Source organism: Cupressus sempervirens, chromosome 2 (assembly GCF_028749045.1).
Source record: "Cupressus sempervirens isolate cs-2001-9-10 chromosome 2, ASM2874904v1, whole genome shotgun sequence".
Taxonomy (NCBI): domain Eukaryota; kingdom Viridiplantae; phylum Streptophyta; class Pinopsida; order Cupressales; family Cupressaceae; genus Cupressus; species Cupressus sempervirens.
The window spans coordinates 149438096-149453851 of NC_143119.1; the positions used below are offsets into that span (position 1 = coordinate 149438096).

Sequence of the window (15756 nt, forward strand, 5' to 3'; positions counted from 1 at the left end):
TCTTGTTAATTTTTGCCAAGATTAATGGCTTTAAGGATAAAGCATCACTTTGTTGAGCTGAGAGTGAACACACTCAATTATTCCACCAAGAAAAAAATTAAAAACAATATTATCACACTAAAGGATCTAATCTATTCTAGGAAATTAAAAAATTCCCCAATTTGTGATCAAGCTAATATACCCAAATCCTTTCATAGACTCAGTCCATAACCAATGAATAAAAGTTGAAACTTTTTGGGCATTTGGTTTCAATAAATTGGAAATGAAATGGCTAAATAGTTGCATATGCACAAAGTTACCATTGATGGGGAAATGAGACAATCTATCACCTTCTCTACAAGACTCAAACCAGGAGATCCTTTGAGTCCCTGTCCATTTATACTAAGATCAGAGAATCTATATATAGCTTTCCCTCTAGAGCTCCAACTAGGAGATCCCTTGAGCCCCTCATAGGAGAATCTGTGTAAAACCCTGTATCAAGCCAAGGAACAAATGAAACATAATGGCATGCCAACAATTGGAGAAGGAATCAAATACTAAAACTGATTCATTCTTGTAGACTCAGCCTGAGTTTAAGACCCACCTTGATATCTCTAAATCCTTAGATCTGTGTAACCAACAATTCATAAACATTAAACTATGGGTTTTTTATTTCAATCAGTCAGAAATTAAGTGGATAGACTATTGCACCTACACTCCCACCTATGCAACTACGCTTAATGGAGAAGCAGGACAATTTTTTCTTTCTTTGAAGAACTCAAAAAAGGATATGTCTAGGCCCATATCTGTTTATAATAATGTGGGAGAAACTATGTAGAACAATTCCTGAAACTAATGAATAAAAGAAGCAATACAACACCCAACAATTAAAAGAGGAATCAACCACAATAAACCATAACTTTTCTAATAATACTCTCTTGTTCACTAGTGTATTCTTGAAACTTCTAAAGAGATCAAACACCTTGATCAAATTCTACAAATTTATAAAATAGATGTACAAAACCAATACAAAAAAATCTATTATCAGTTTTATAGAATAAGATGCAAATGGGGATATATAGAATACACCATTAAAAGATACAAATGTAGAACCAATGTGGGTTGATAGGAGATGTTCTCACATATGTGCAAAATATCTCCACCAAACTAGAAAAATACAAGTCAAGTGATGCAAGCACAACTTGTGTAAGGAAATTTATCCACTAATCTAAAAAGAACTAAGACACGGGGAATGCATGTTTGCCTGAACCAGTATGAGCATTCTACCATGTAAATTAGAATATGATTAATAAATTATTTTTTATTAATATCAGTATCTTGTATCCTTCTAAGCTTTTCCCTCACAGCAACATGTTTTGGTGTTTGCCATGGAAATGGTCATAATCATACTTATTTGGATAGCTGCTCATCAACCATCTTGCATACTGTTAGTAGTTTTATATAAGTAACAAGACAAACAATGTTGAATCTCACTCCAAACTAGTAATTATAATAATAATATTAGAAGCAAGCACACAAAACTATAAGGTCAAAGTTAGAAATTGGAATTAATTTTATTTGGTCATATAGTTTCTCACACATTGATGAAAACACTCTTTACATCCATTTGCCACTCTTTAATAAGATTATTCACCAACTTTCATACAAAAATATATCAACATATATGGTCATATATATATATGAAAACAACTTGATCAAAATGTCACCAAACCAATAAATGAAAAAGGCATGGGTATGCAATTAAGGTCAGTTTAGATCAGTGTATCAATGTATCATTTTTTCCCTTTTTGTTGATTAGAACAAATCCATTGGAGAAGTAAGTACATTGATAAGCAAAGCATGTAGGTATAGGTGTTTAAGTTGATCAACTCATTCACATGTGAAAGTTGAGATGTCAACATCCCCACAAAAGAGAGATGGTCGTCTTTAAGATAATAATGGAGGTGAATCCTCTAGGTGAATGACTGAATGGCTCTGAAACTTACAGGGAATGAACTTCTATTGTTTTCATTGGGACACCTTGTCTCCATTCATGCATCCACACCCAAATGGATGAGAACTATTCCTCATTATTAGGATGGCTTGTCTTAATACCTAAATCCAAATCCAAGTCGACCAAAATTGATTGCATTAATTATACTGTCTCCTCCATCATAGATGATATAATTTGAAAATCACAAGGCATTTAGCCAGTCCCATATCATCTTCACATGCTTATCATATTTTCTTCCAAATAGACAGACCACTTCACTACACATGGAAGTGATGGAAGTCTCAAAAAAAACTCTTACAGACCTCTTTATTCAGTCCAAATTAAGCCCACATGCATTAAATGTAAAGGTATGGAAACCCATCGGCATTGATGGAACAGAAAACAAAACTTGCGTATCATGTTTGAGAGACAAATGTTGTTAACTTATTACAGTGAGGAATAGAGAGACAAAGAATGTTCCATGCTTAAGGGAAAAAAGGTTATGTTTGGAAATCTCAACACATAGAAGATGAATAAATAAAACACATTGATTGTATTTCTTTTGATTGTAACTATGTTTGAAATCTGACCCTTGTTTGAAGTAACTTACAAGACCATAAAATATGGGTCCTTATCTATAGATAACACATATGACTCTCTTATACATATTGTCTCAATTTTTTTTTACAGTAGGGAAATTCTATAAGGTGAAAAGATGGTGCAAGCTGTGATTAAGAGTATTATTATTTGCATTGATTTGATTACATTTAAGGTAATGCCTTATTGTGAATAGGGAGTTTTCTCTGAGCAGGAGTGTAGTCCATTCTTGTAATCTCTCCATTATCATCATAATCAATTGATTTTGTTGAATGTGAGTTGAAGAATGTCTGAGACTTTTCTTGAGAAAGTGGACTTGCTGGGCTAAGTCTCTCACTATTTGAATTTGGAATGACATTTTTAGAAGCAAGAGTTCTACCAGATATCTTCTTGGAGGAGACCTTTAGCACTGCTGGCCTCTTGTGTAATGTTCTGAGAAGGCTGCTCATAAACAATTTCAAAGATGTTCTCATGTGTTGTTTTTCATTCATCTGTTAAGATAAAATGAAATGACTATTATCAATGGGTGTGAAATTTCAACTCTAATCCTAACCCTAATCTTAATGAAATGAAACGACTATTATCAATAGGTTTGAAATTTCAACCCTAACCCTAATCTTAATGATTTAGTATGAAATGAAATAGAAGTTTGAAATAAGAATTAGAAAAGAAAAATCGATCTAAAGATAACATTGTTATATAATACCTCTAAGTTGGATTTGTCCTCTCCATTGACCACTTGTATTGCCCTAGTTGTCCAAATTAAAGAAACCTGTTTCTCTGCAGCAAGAAATAACAGCTGTCCATCATATTTTGTTACCAACTAGCCTCAAAAACCCTACTTGCTTAAAGAAGACATAAAACACCCATAAACAAATAAGAATATGCAGTATTACGGTCAAATTAGAAGAAAAAGAACAAGCTTGAACTATGAAGTATAGTTTGGTGATCATAATTGAGAATCAGTAGACAAGCATAATTCAAGCTTAAATATTGAAGATCCAGACTGTAGAGCTGTAAAACAAAGAGAATATAATACCAGTTCATTCAAGTTATTATAATGTTAATTATAGATTGTTTTTAAATTAAATTGTGTTAGTTTCTTTATCAACTTTTTAAATAATATTCTATGATCTATCATCAAGATGAAGAAGAATTAATAGAATAAACAATGATGATAGATCATAGAATATAATATAAAATATTAATACAGAAACAAATACACAATTGAATCTAAAAGAAATCTACAATTAATTCATAGATTGTAGAAAATCATTACATTTTGTTTAATATTCATAGTGCTAAGCATTGAGTATTTGGATTACACACCAAACAACATACAACCACATATTAAAAATCTCATATTTATATACATATAACTTAAGTTTTCATAAATGGATAATTTTGTCAAATTTCACACACCCCAGAGAGAGTAATGTGCAAACTTTATCTCATAAGAGCTATGATAGAATATTATGATGTCTATCTAATTCATACATTTAGTTTGATTTTTGAGTCATGAGCTTCTTACAAATCTATACAGAAGCCCTGATTTGTTTGTTCTCTTTTACTTGGTCTAAGTTTACATATACTTCTGCTTACATCCAAACTCTAAATGTTAATCTCGTCTCTTCTCTAGTAATATCCTCTTTGGATGATGCTTAAACAAATATTGCAGAACCAACTTAGTGGTGCTTAGGGCCATGGGTTTGGGGTCCACTATAATCAATGTTAAAATTAGGCTTCCCATACATCTGAGGAGGTATGTGCACTTGAGTAGGTGATTTAGTCATCTCATTTGAAGCCAAATGTTTCCCTTCATTTTGTGAAGATTTATGATTTAAACAGGCACTTGTCAACTCATCGTCAGACCCAATCTTGGAGGCTTGTGCATGGCTGCCCTCAGGTGATTTATTGCTGCTACGACCCACTTTCTTCTCTCTCAATGCTTCCCCTTCCACTAATAGTTTTCTGCTCCTTAACGCCTGCCATGAAAAACATATCATGAATCAGATAAGATTGTACCAAAAAAACAAAAAGAACCAGATTACAATATATGCTACACGAATCTAAGGTTGTATCAAACACAGTGTTTGACTTCATTTTGTTTTATAGAAGTCTTATATATAGTCACCCAAGACTTAAAGAGGAGAAAACTCTTGTACCCATCTAGAAAGATAAGAGAGCTTTACATCATATAAATACCTTGTAGTTCGTCCTACCTCTATCCCTTCCACAATAGTTTGACAACAGTATTAAACAAGTTATATATGATCTTGGAAAATACATGAGGTTAGAAGAGTGTTTTTTCTTAGATTTGTAGCTTTTTATTTGAAATCTATTGTATAGTTTTATTGAAATCTCCTCTATGTGTTTTTGCATGTTGAATCTCTTTTAGGTGGTTATCATCTAAAGAAATTGATAAAAAAAGATATAAAATATTGGAAGAGAAAAATTCCACAACTTTTGTGTGAAATGCAAAAGTGTTTATCTCCAACATTTTTCAATGCTCAAGAACACTACCTCATACATCAAGTTGAGGAGATTGAATTGTGTGGACCTGTACAAGCTAGATCAATGTGGATGGTTGAGAGGCACTTGAAATTTATGAAGGGCTTGGTTCGACAAAGAGCATGTCCCGAGGGTTCTATGATAGAGGGATATATGATATACCAAACCATGGTGTATATCAGTGAATATCTTCCAAAGTTTGCAGCAGGTATCTATGTAGATCGCATTTGGGATCCCAACTGTAATGAAAAATTCAAAGGGGAGTACCTGACGGGGAAAGGTAGATTGAGGAGGGTGAGAGGTAATTCTAAGTTTTTTTTTTTATAATTTAACAATTCTTATCCATCATCAATATATATAAGTTGTTTCTAACTAGTATAATTGTCTTCTTTATAGTTGGTCGTGAGTGGGATGCACTACACTTGTATATTGCAAACAATCTTGATTCGATGACAGTGTGGATTGAACAGTCTCAAGAAAATGGTCGCTCATTAACATGGGATGGTGTTGCATCGTTGGTTAAAGAAGCTCATCGTAATGGAGATCCCACTATTACGCCAATGGTACTTGATCTAATATATGGCTTAAGATACAAAGGTATGCATAAGATTACTAATCATGAGACATAAGTTTAATATCAACTCACAGTTCAATGAGAAGATTCTTGACATGTTTGAATAATTGCAGGTCAAACATCACAAAGCTATGTACTACCATAGCTATAGATGAAACGAAGAAAAGGTGTGATTTCGGGATAAGTGTTGTCTTTGCGGTCACCAATATTTCATCTAGAACTGACATACATCCTCAACAATCTAAAAATCGATACTATGGCATTTTGGATGATATACTTGACTGCAACTTTAATTCATTCAAAATAGTTCTATTTGTCGTCAAATAGTTTAGGTTACGACTGAATCGAAATGATCTCGATAGGACTGTTATTGAACACAACAGTGGATTTACTATGATTAATACAAGGTCATTTGAGCCAGTCGAAGATGAGCCCTATGTTCTTCCAAGTCAATGCGAGCAAGTGTTTTACTTTGGTGTTCTAGACAAACCAGGTTGGTCATTTGTTGTTAGACATGACCCAAGAGGAAGGCCGGTAAAGTATAATGTGATCGAAAAAGAAGATATTGAAGAAGCACAAGAGGAAGTAAATGATTATCAGGAATGATAGTTACCTAGTGATGAAGAAGAAGAAGATGGTGATGATTTTGGTGATGCTAATGATAATGGTGATAATGATGATGATGATGATGATGATGATGATGATGATGATGATGATGATGATGCTGATGACGATCATGATCATGGTGATGAAGATGGTGATGATCATGGCAATGATGGTCATGATGATGATAGTGATCAAGAGGATGATGATGGTGATGAAGATGGTGGTGGTGATGACGACGATCAAAGTGACAAGTACGATGATGGTGATGATGATGATGATGACATGGATGAAGATCATGATGATCAATGAAATCTTCAGGTACGGTCAATGTCAACTATGATGGGGTCTTGTATGACCAAATATTTTTTTCCAAACCATATGTGCACATATAAACATTAAGTAGAACATGTCAAATATTTTTTTAGATATAAACATTAGTTACACTAAATTTTTAACTTAAGACAAATGATTTACATATACAATCTACTTTATTATTAATATTTTTTTTGGTAAGTCTATTACTTTAATTTTGCTGCTGATTTGTAAGACTTACTAATTTTTTTTACAAGGCGATATGGATGCACCATCTCAGACACCTTCAATAGAGGTAAACATTAATTATTGTAAATTTTAACGTTAATATAGAAACAAATGTCCTATTATTATGTTCTTTTCTTTATGGCTTTGGAGTTATTTTGATGAAAGTATACGAATATTTGATGTCACAAATGATAGGAAAAAGCTACAATGATCGTTGATCAAATGCAATTTGAAATACAAGCATCATATCTACATGACATTGGCCTTAGTACTGACCCTGTATTCATCACCCAACAAATTACACAAAGATACACTGATGAGCTTGTTCAAATTATCATCAAGGGTGACAAAAGTGAGGAGAAAGAGGCACTAAGAATAGAATTGGACCGTAGAATCCAATCTTTGAAAGTAAGCAGTAATTTGACTAAAGCAGTAATAGAAGTTCAATAGATATTAATATTTTATAGTATCTTATGGATCATGATCTCTAATTTTATGTGTTCTTGTATAGACATATGTGCCAGTTGCGACATCACATGTTGAACATGGTCAGGATTGTTTCACAGTACCTTCGTGTAAGTAACACTTTGTTTGTTTTGATCAACATTATAACACTTACCTTTTTTTTTGTCGATGTTTCTTTCTAGTATCCCATTTGATCTTTATCCATTGCAAATGTCTTTGCTAACAATATTCTATTCTTCAACTCATGATGAAGTGCAGACTCCTCCTTCAGTTGGCAGTCCACTATTGTCTGCTGCATTGTCGACAACAAGGACCATGCAAACATCATCGTCTATGCCCAGTAGAACTGGTAAAACCTTGCTTTTCTATATTTTGTAATGTCTTTCTACAAGTTGATGAACAACGAAGTAGCATATTAGTGCTTAAATGATGTCTACAGAAGCTTGCATACACACAAACACATGCATACACACACCACGCATACATACATATATATATATAGCCACACATAGAGAGACATGGACATAGGCAGGGAGGTAGACTAACAAAGAGCAGTACTAAAATTGTCATTTAATTGTTATGATGTTTCAGTTGATAGAGCAACAGAGAGCAGTACTACTAAAGCTAATCCATTTCCTGGAGTAGTTCGTGTGATTAGTACTGGTTCGTATGAAGGGACATTGTTGCTGAATAAGAAAACTATGTTTCCATTAAGAGAACGAAAGCTTCCAGGTGCTTTAAAATTGATATTATTTAAAGTGTAAATTTAGTTTACTTTTACATTACTCATTTTAGACTAATAAATCCTTTATGTTTTTCTAGGTAATAATGCTTTCTTTGAACATCTTTTTCATATGACATTGAGACTATTTGAACCCACCATATGTAAAACATACGTAGTTTCATATCATTAACCCATAATTTTTCTTTTCTTCTATTTTTTGTAATATATTAAAGTTATTGATTTAACAATCCATTTGTTTTTAAAAAGGTGGAATTTACAAGTTGTGGAATTAAAAAATTAGTTGATTGCATCCATTGAGGAGAAATTTGGGAAAAACATTTTTGACACTGGCCTACTTCTAAAAAAAGTAGCAAAGCATATAAAGACTATGACGGATCAATATAGAAGGGGTCTTAAGGATAACCCAAAGTACGACTATCCTCCTATGATTCCACCGATGGAGTGGAATGAAATAATAGAAGATGCAAAGGAGAAAAGGCTATGTGAAGATAGAGATAATGAAGCAGCACAGGGCAAAAAGAGGTATGTCATTATAGTATTAAGTACATTTTAATCATGCACTAATTATTGATATTTGTAAATATATAATCTAAGATGTTTGAAATTGTTCATAGATTGCAGGACACATCTGTGGCTACAAAAGCGAGAATAGAAAAGGTTGGCCAACACAAACTTGGCTCTGGTGGCTATATGAATCTACAGTCTCAACTTGTAAGTAGAGCAATGAATTTTTATTTTTATTTTAATATAATGTTGTAAACAGTTTTGTTTAATGAAACCATACATGGAAAACTGATGTTATCAAGCAAAAACACAAGGCATAGATTTCAATGTGGAGGTCACAGATGAAGATAGAAAAATTGCCTTGAAGGAAGGCTATAAAGTTGTGGTTGCATGCCTACGTGAAGAATCTGTAAGCCTTGCCCAAGAATCCAATGCATCAAATGATATCTCATAGGTAAATTGGTTAGATGAAAAGTAAATGAAATTAAATAGTTGAGAAGATTCTTTTTTGGTATTAGTTTTAAACGTAAACTAACTACATAACAATGTGCATAACATTTTACTGTAGCCTTCATATCCTACCACAAAACCTGCTCCTAATGAAGGCCATGTTGTGCATTATAGTGGAGGAGGTATTAATTTGCTATTGGAAATTAACTATGCAATTATGAATACAATTTAACATCTTCAATTGGAATTTGACGTGTATCCTTTTTTTTAATATTTCAGAGCATGTTGAACATCATGTTGAAGGAGTGGACCATGTTCCAAGTGTTCAACATGTTGATGCGGTGGCAAATCAAAATGTTAATGTACATGATGTGGCATCATTTTCAGGTAAGAAAAATGCATTTTATGTTGTACTCATACTTAATTACAAACTTGTAAAAGTTAGAAAAAGAAAAAGAGTATGCCAATTTATCGCATTCACTTGTTCTTGCAACAGAGCCCCCTTTAGTGCAGCAACCTCCTGCTCCTCCAAAGAGAAGGAGCCATCTTAATTTGACATTACATGTGCTAGAAGAGGAGGAGAACGAAGCAGATATGGATGCTCCTATGAGCACTTTTCTTAAGAGAGCTCAGAAAAACAAAAAAAAGAAATGATGTTTTAAAAATCTTCTTTGATAAACCTTGTTGGATAATGAAAGAACTTTGTTTTAAGTAATTATGTATGAATGGTGCGTATTAATACATATTTTTATTTTATGTTCATGAATATTGTTATGTGTTAATGAAGTTTTGATTAGTATTGTGTATTACTAAATTTTATATCATATTAATGAATGTTATGTGATTGTATTGATTGAATGTTATAGTTCATAAATGGATGAATGAATGAATGAAGTATATAATTAAATGATAATGGGTACTTTAGATTGATGTTAGGGGGAGGGGGGTGAGGCCAGATGAGCTTCCACCTTCACGTGGTTGGCCTTGTTAAGTAGAGAATATTATAGTATTCTTGAAACCAAGTGAAGCTCAATTTTGTTAAGTCTTCAAACACACATCCCAATTCTCTTTAACGAGACTGAAGTTTTTTCGCTTGTAATAGTCTCATTGCAGTCATCTTTTGGTTCCTTGAACATATAGTTCTTGCTTAGTTTAAATCACAATTATTAGATATTTTTCCACATTGGAGTTAGTTTGGCATAGAAACCTGCATATTTTATTATATATATTTAGTCAACTGAAAGCAATGTAGAAAGCATTCACATAGTTGATGTCTAACAAAAGAAGACAAGATGCATATACTATTTAGCATGGAAATCCTTGTAGGTGAATTGTGTGTGTATGTACACACACACACATATATGTATGTATGTATATAAGTTCAAACAAATTTGTAGGCTCAATTAGCAAGAGACACCAACCTCAAATCCTGCAATGCAAAAGGAACTGACCTTTGAAATGCAAAGTGTTTATAATGTAGGTAGATTTTCCTTAGATCTCCTTCAAGGTCTTCAAAAAATCTGCAAAATGTGTAGAAACACATGGTGATATTCATGAAATATTATCTTTGTTCAGAGTCTTCTTACAATGTCATGTTCATTGGCAGTAGGTAAGAAGATATCACACACAAAGAGTTATCAGTTAAGAAGAGGAGTTGTTTTATCTGAAGCCTTTGAAGTTAACATCACCATTCTCAAGAGCAACACCAAATCTTGGGTATGTTCTCTTCTTCTTTCTCCATAAACACTTTTTTATTAGGGAAGCACTAGTTTTTGTCTCTTTTTCTTTCTCATTATGCATGATAATGAATTCGTTACCTTTGTGAGCTTCTTGAAGACCTCTTGGGAAATGTCACTCCCATGAGAATTTTCACTTTGTAATCATATTAGTTATGGGAGTTTTTGGTTGAGAGTAAAATCCTAACAAACCTCCTACATTAACTATAAAGGCCAAAGCATCCCCTTAACCATGTCAATTCAATTAGTAAGAGGCCAATCCAAAATGGTTTGGATTTTTTATTGATCCACCTAAAAAATTTGAGCACTAATAACAAGGCACAAGTAGAGAAAATTTATAACCCCAACCTAGCACTAGCCCACTTCTTTAAAAATATCCTATTGCTCTACTATTCCAAGAGCTATATTTAAATGCTTTAGATGGTATTGCTATGTTATGTGTAAATCAATATATCATCAAAAAAAAATCTTACTTGATTATTGATTGGCAATGGGTACATGACAAGAAAGTTGTTAGAGCATTTATCAGCCATAAGCCATGACCAAAACTCGTAGTACCCAAAACATAATCTAAATGTTGTCTTGTGCGCATACTTAATAGATACATTCTTATATTTTTGTGCTTGCTTGGTGCTGAAAAGTTTGAAAGATTATTCCAGGCTTGTTTACATTGTAGTGATTGTGGCCTTTACAAATTTCTCCTATATAAAATTCATATGGGCTGGCATATCTCAAATCCTTATTGTTGAAGATTTCAAAGTGCATTGTACTCTTATGTCTTAAATTGGTTTGACAGACCAGCTGCATAATCATTTTTTTGTTCTTTACATGGTTGAATTTATTTTCACACCATCTTTAACTATTTCTTAGGTTCACATTGATTTCGTATGGAAAATTGGAACAAAAGCTTGGTCTAAATTATGGTTACTATGATTGTTGTAGGCAACTAAGTGTATTGGGTGTGTATGGATAGAACTTTTGGATGCATTGCCAAGCAAGAGAATACGTGATGACGAGGCAAAATCTGACAATATGAACTTGAGGTAACTCGATTCATATATTATACCTAAAAGTTTATGAAGTTATTTTTATATATTTGATGTTTTTCCAATGTGGATAGACATGCAATGCATTTCTCATATATTAATTAATAACTAAGGATGTAAAATCAACTTAGCTGCATTATTTTATGTGAAATAATGTGTTTCTTAGTTAAGCATTGGTACTTGAGTGTTTCTTTTATTGATTATTGAAAGCACAAGCTTATATTTCTACATGGTTGAAGGATGTTGTAGTTAAACATAATAATATTTTATTATAACTAGAGTAACATTCCATTTGCATGGTACTGAAATGGTGTAGGAAAAGTGTAAGTGGAATTCAAATATTCACATCCAATTAAAACACAAGGCAAAAACTTGGGGGTTAACTAAACAAAACACTAGCTCCTATAAAAAAGCTACATTATGTTCTAAGAGCTTGAGAGAGCTGATCTGACTGCAGTGTTTGTATTCCTTGCCTAGTTTCCTAGTTTAAATTGCAATCTAGATCACTATGAGATTTTCATATGTTGCCTTTATTGTGAAAACCTTGCTCTTGGATAGTTTAGCCTTTTCGAAGATGACACCAAAATAGTCTGGTTCAATAGTTGATGCTGAAATAGTTAAACTTAGAGCTCTATACAATGACATTGCTGCAAAAATCCAAGGAAGTTTGTTTCAAATGTTCTTTGTAAGCTAAAAGTTCTAAGCCTCCCTTGGATGTTAACCTTACTCTTGATTTTGATTATGTGAATACAAGAAAAAGAGATGGCTGAATTGTTGAGAATAGGATTGGCTAGATTGGCTGTGATGGGGTAGAATCTAGCTCTCAACATTGCAGAAAAAGGCTTCCCTATCTCAGTCTACAATCGAAGCCCAGAAAAGGTAGATGAGACGGTAGATAGAGCCAAGCTGCAAGGCACTCTGCCAGTAAAAGGCTTCCATGATGCCAAGGAATTTTTGCTTTCAATCCAGAAGCCCAGAGTCATAATCCTTCTAATCAAAACAGAGCCCCCCGTGGACAAATCAATTGAGACTGTGGCTGCCCACATGGAAGAAGGGGACTGTATTGTGGATGGTGGGAATGAATGGTATGAAAACACAAAGAGAAGGCAGGAGGAGGCAAAGAAGTGGGGGCTTCTGTATTTGGGCATGGGGGTTTCAGGGGGTGAAGAATGGCCCTTCTGTTATGCCTGGAGGGTCATATGAGGTTTACAAGTATATTGAGGATAAAATTGTTAAGATCATTGTGCAGGTGGATAGTGGCCCTTTTGTTACCTATTTTGGAAAGGGTGGATCCGGCAATTTCGTCAAGATGGTGCACAATTAAGAGTCAATTTGGTTTCAATTTTGCAATCCTCTTATCTGTGGTCATTATTTTTGACAATTTGGAGTTGTAACTTTCCAACCCATCATCTTGGGTAGAAGATGATTAGGATCATCCTTCATATTTAGATGAATTTATAAAATGTAAATCCCAATTATCAAGGAAATCCTGTCTAAACTTTCATCGAATTGAACTGATGCACTCAATTCCTCACAAACAATAAAAAATAGTTACAAAAGCACCCAAGAATTTGAGTAGATCTGGATCAAACTTTGATATAGTTAAATTCAATATTCTGCCTTAACATTCACCACTTTCTTCCCTTATTATAAGATCCAAAAAGGCATCCTTTGTGTGGTTGCAAATTTCTTGCATACAAGACAAGTGGAACCTACTTTATGATAGTAGCTATACAATCTCCATGAAATAAAAACTGTATTGCAATCTTATCAAAATAAAAACGTTATTCCAATCTCAATTATCTAGAAGCATTTTTTACAACTTGAACCCAATTTGTGACTAAATCCACCTTTAGAAACACCATATTATGATCTTCAAAACTCTGTATTGGATAATTGTTGCCAACCTTAATTGTGATCGAAAGGAGATCGATGCTTCTATATTGAATCCTCAAAATCTTGAAGTATTGAACTGCTTGGTTTAAGATAAAATTATTTTTTGTTTAAGATGTGCCAACTTGACTGTTTACTGTTTCTTGAATCCATGCCAAGATAGCCAAACTTAGACTCTTTTATATTCTAGTATTTTTTCACTTTCTTTATTTTGAAATATTTTGGAAATTTGGGTGGTCCAACTCGAAGGTGGATTAGCTGCTTTGCTGCATGATTGTATCATGTTTTTTTCCTCTTTCTATTCATACATATCAACAATTTTAAGATGTAGAAGATCTTTTGGAAAATCCAGAGGAAATAGGTATCACTGATCAATTTTCATGGAATCTTGTATTGACAAGCATTCTTCATTTTAATTTGTTACATTGGCCTTTTTCAAATCAATCCTTTTGCACATACACTATAGTAGATCACCAACTATGTTCTGCCTTTTTTAGCATCCTCCTATGAGCTTTCTCTTCACAGGTTCCAGTTGTAGACACCTAAAAATCCTTTAAAAAATAAAGTATTTTTATTTTTTGAAAAAATTCCTGATGACATCATCATTTATTAATTAATTAATTAATTAATTAATTAATTAATTTTTATGCCATTAAATCCCTTTATCTTAATTAAAAATATTTAATTAAGGAATCCCTCCCAAAAATGTTTAAATCTTATTTAAACATTATTTCCTTATTTATTAATTATTTAATTAATAAATTGACCAAAAATCCTAAAATAAATAAAAAATTTATTTTTTGCCCAAAACTTGGCCAATTTCCTTATGACCAATAACCTCTTCCAAAATCTTCTAATCCTTCTTTAATTTCGATTAAAGGCTAATCCCGTCATTTCCTACCCCTAATCCCAACTCAAAATATTTAATTAAGATTAAATATTAATCCTCATGTTTATTAAAAAAGTTTTAATAAATATCTCCTCAACCCAAACCCTTGAAATAAATAAAACTTTATTTATTTCCTAAAAATCTAATTTATTTTCATCCTAAGAAGTTCTAGACTCTTCTAGAAAGTCTTCATCCTCATCCTAGAAAATTCTAGACTATTCTAGAAAGTCTTTATCCTCATCCAAAGTCTAGACTCTTCTAGAAGATGTCTTTAAACCTAATCCTAATCCCCTCCTAACCTTGTCACATTCCCTAAAAATGGGTTAAGACTTACTAACCCAAGCCAAAGTTAATAAATATCTCCTCCTTCACCCACCCTCATTAAATGCCATCCACTTGCCTATCCCTAAGCTAATCCTAAACCATCTTAATCCATCCTCTAATCATTTGCACAAGCCTAAGAAAGCTTAAAACCCTCCTAATCAAGTCCAAGTCGAAATTGCTCTCATCACCCTCAAAATATCTCAACCATAAAACTTTATGAAGTCCATTAGGTCATAAATGACTCTTACAAGCCCTTTTATTGCTCTTACAAGTCATTATGAGGGTCTTTATGAAGATTTTATCCCTTGAGCCTCCTTTGTTGACTCATCCTTCCCCTTTCCTCCATCCTCTCACCATGTGACATGTGTCACTCTTTGATTGGCTATAAGGAAGCACAATCCATGTGCTCTCTTCTCATGCAATCTGAGCCCTCCATGAGCTTTTTCCCATCCTTGCATCTTAGCCCTCAATCCCTCAAGCCTCTTGCCTATAAATTGGATCCTTCCCCTTTGCAAAATAACACAATCCATGAAGTAAAGTTATAATGCTATTTTGAGAGTCAAATCCATACTAAAGCCATCTATCCACACCAAAAATCCATAATCATCCATTGAAGCCTTTGGAAGCATATTGAGCATACATCCTATCCATTTAGATAAAGCCACTCAACAAGAGAGCTTCTCATTGAGAGAGCCCATTAATGGCTCATATTTTCAATTGAGAGCTCATCTTAGTCTATCTTGAAGTTTATGAATTTTGTTTAGTTTGTAGAAGCTTTATTTAAATTTGGTTTCTATTAGCATACTAACATTGCTCATATACACTAGTATTTGGTCACTTCTAAATATCCTTTTTCATGGTTTCAAAGAAATTCTTCATCCCTTAAAAAATAGTTTTGTTGTGT

General features: G+C 33.2%; 1 protein-coding gene across 2 annotated transcripts in view; it reads right to left on the minus strand.

Moving 5' to 3' along the window:
* Positions 1-3917: 3917 nt before the first annotated feature.
* LOC149571485 (uncharacterized) overlaps positions 3918-15756 on the minus strand; it is an 87720-nt gene continuing 75881 nt past the window's right edge. For both annotated transcript variants that reach the window (XM_089813001.1, XM_089813002.1), the window contains one exon: positions 3918-4554. In XM_089813001.1, coding sequence (XP_089669127.1) covers positions 4255-4554 — 300 coding nt within the window. In that variant the 3' untranslated portion in view covers positions 3918-4254. The remainder of the gene's footprint in view (positions 4555-15756) is intronic.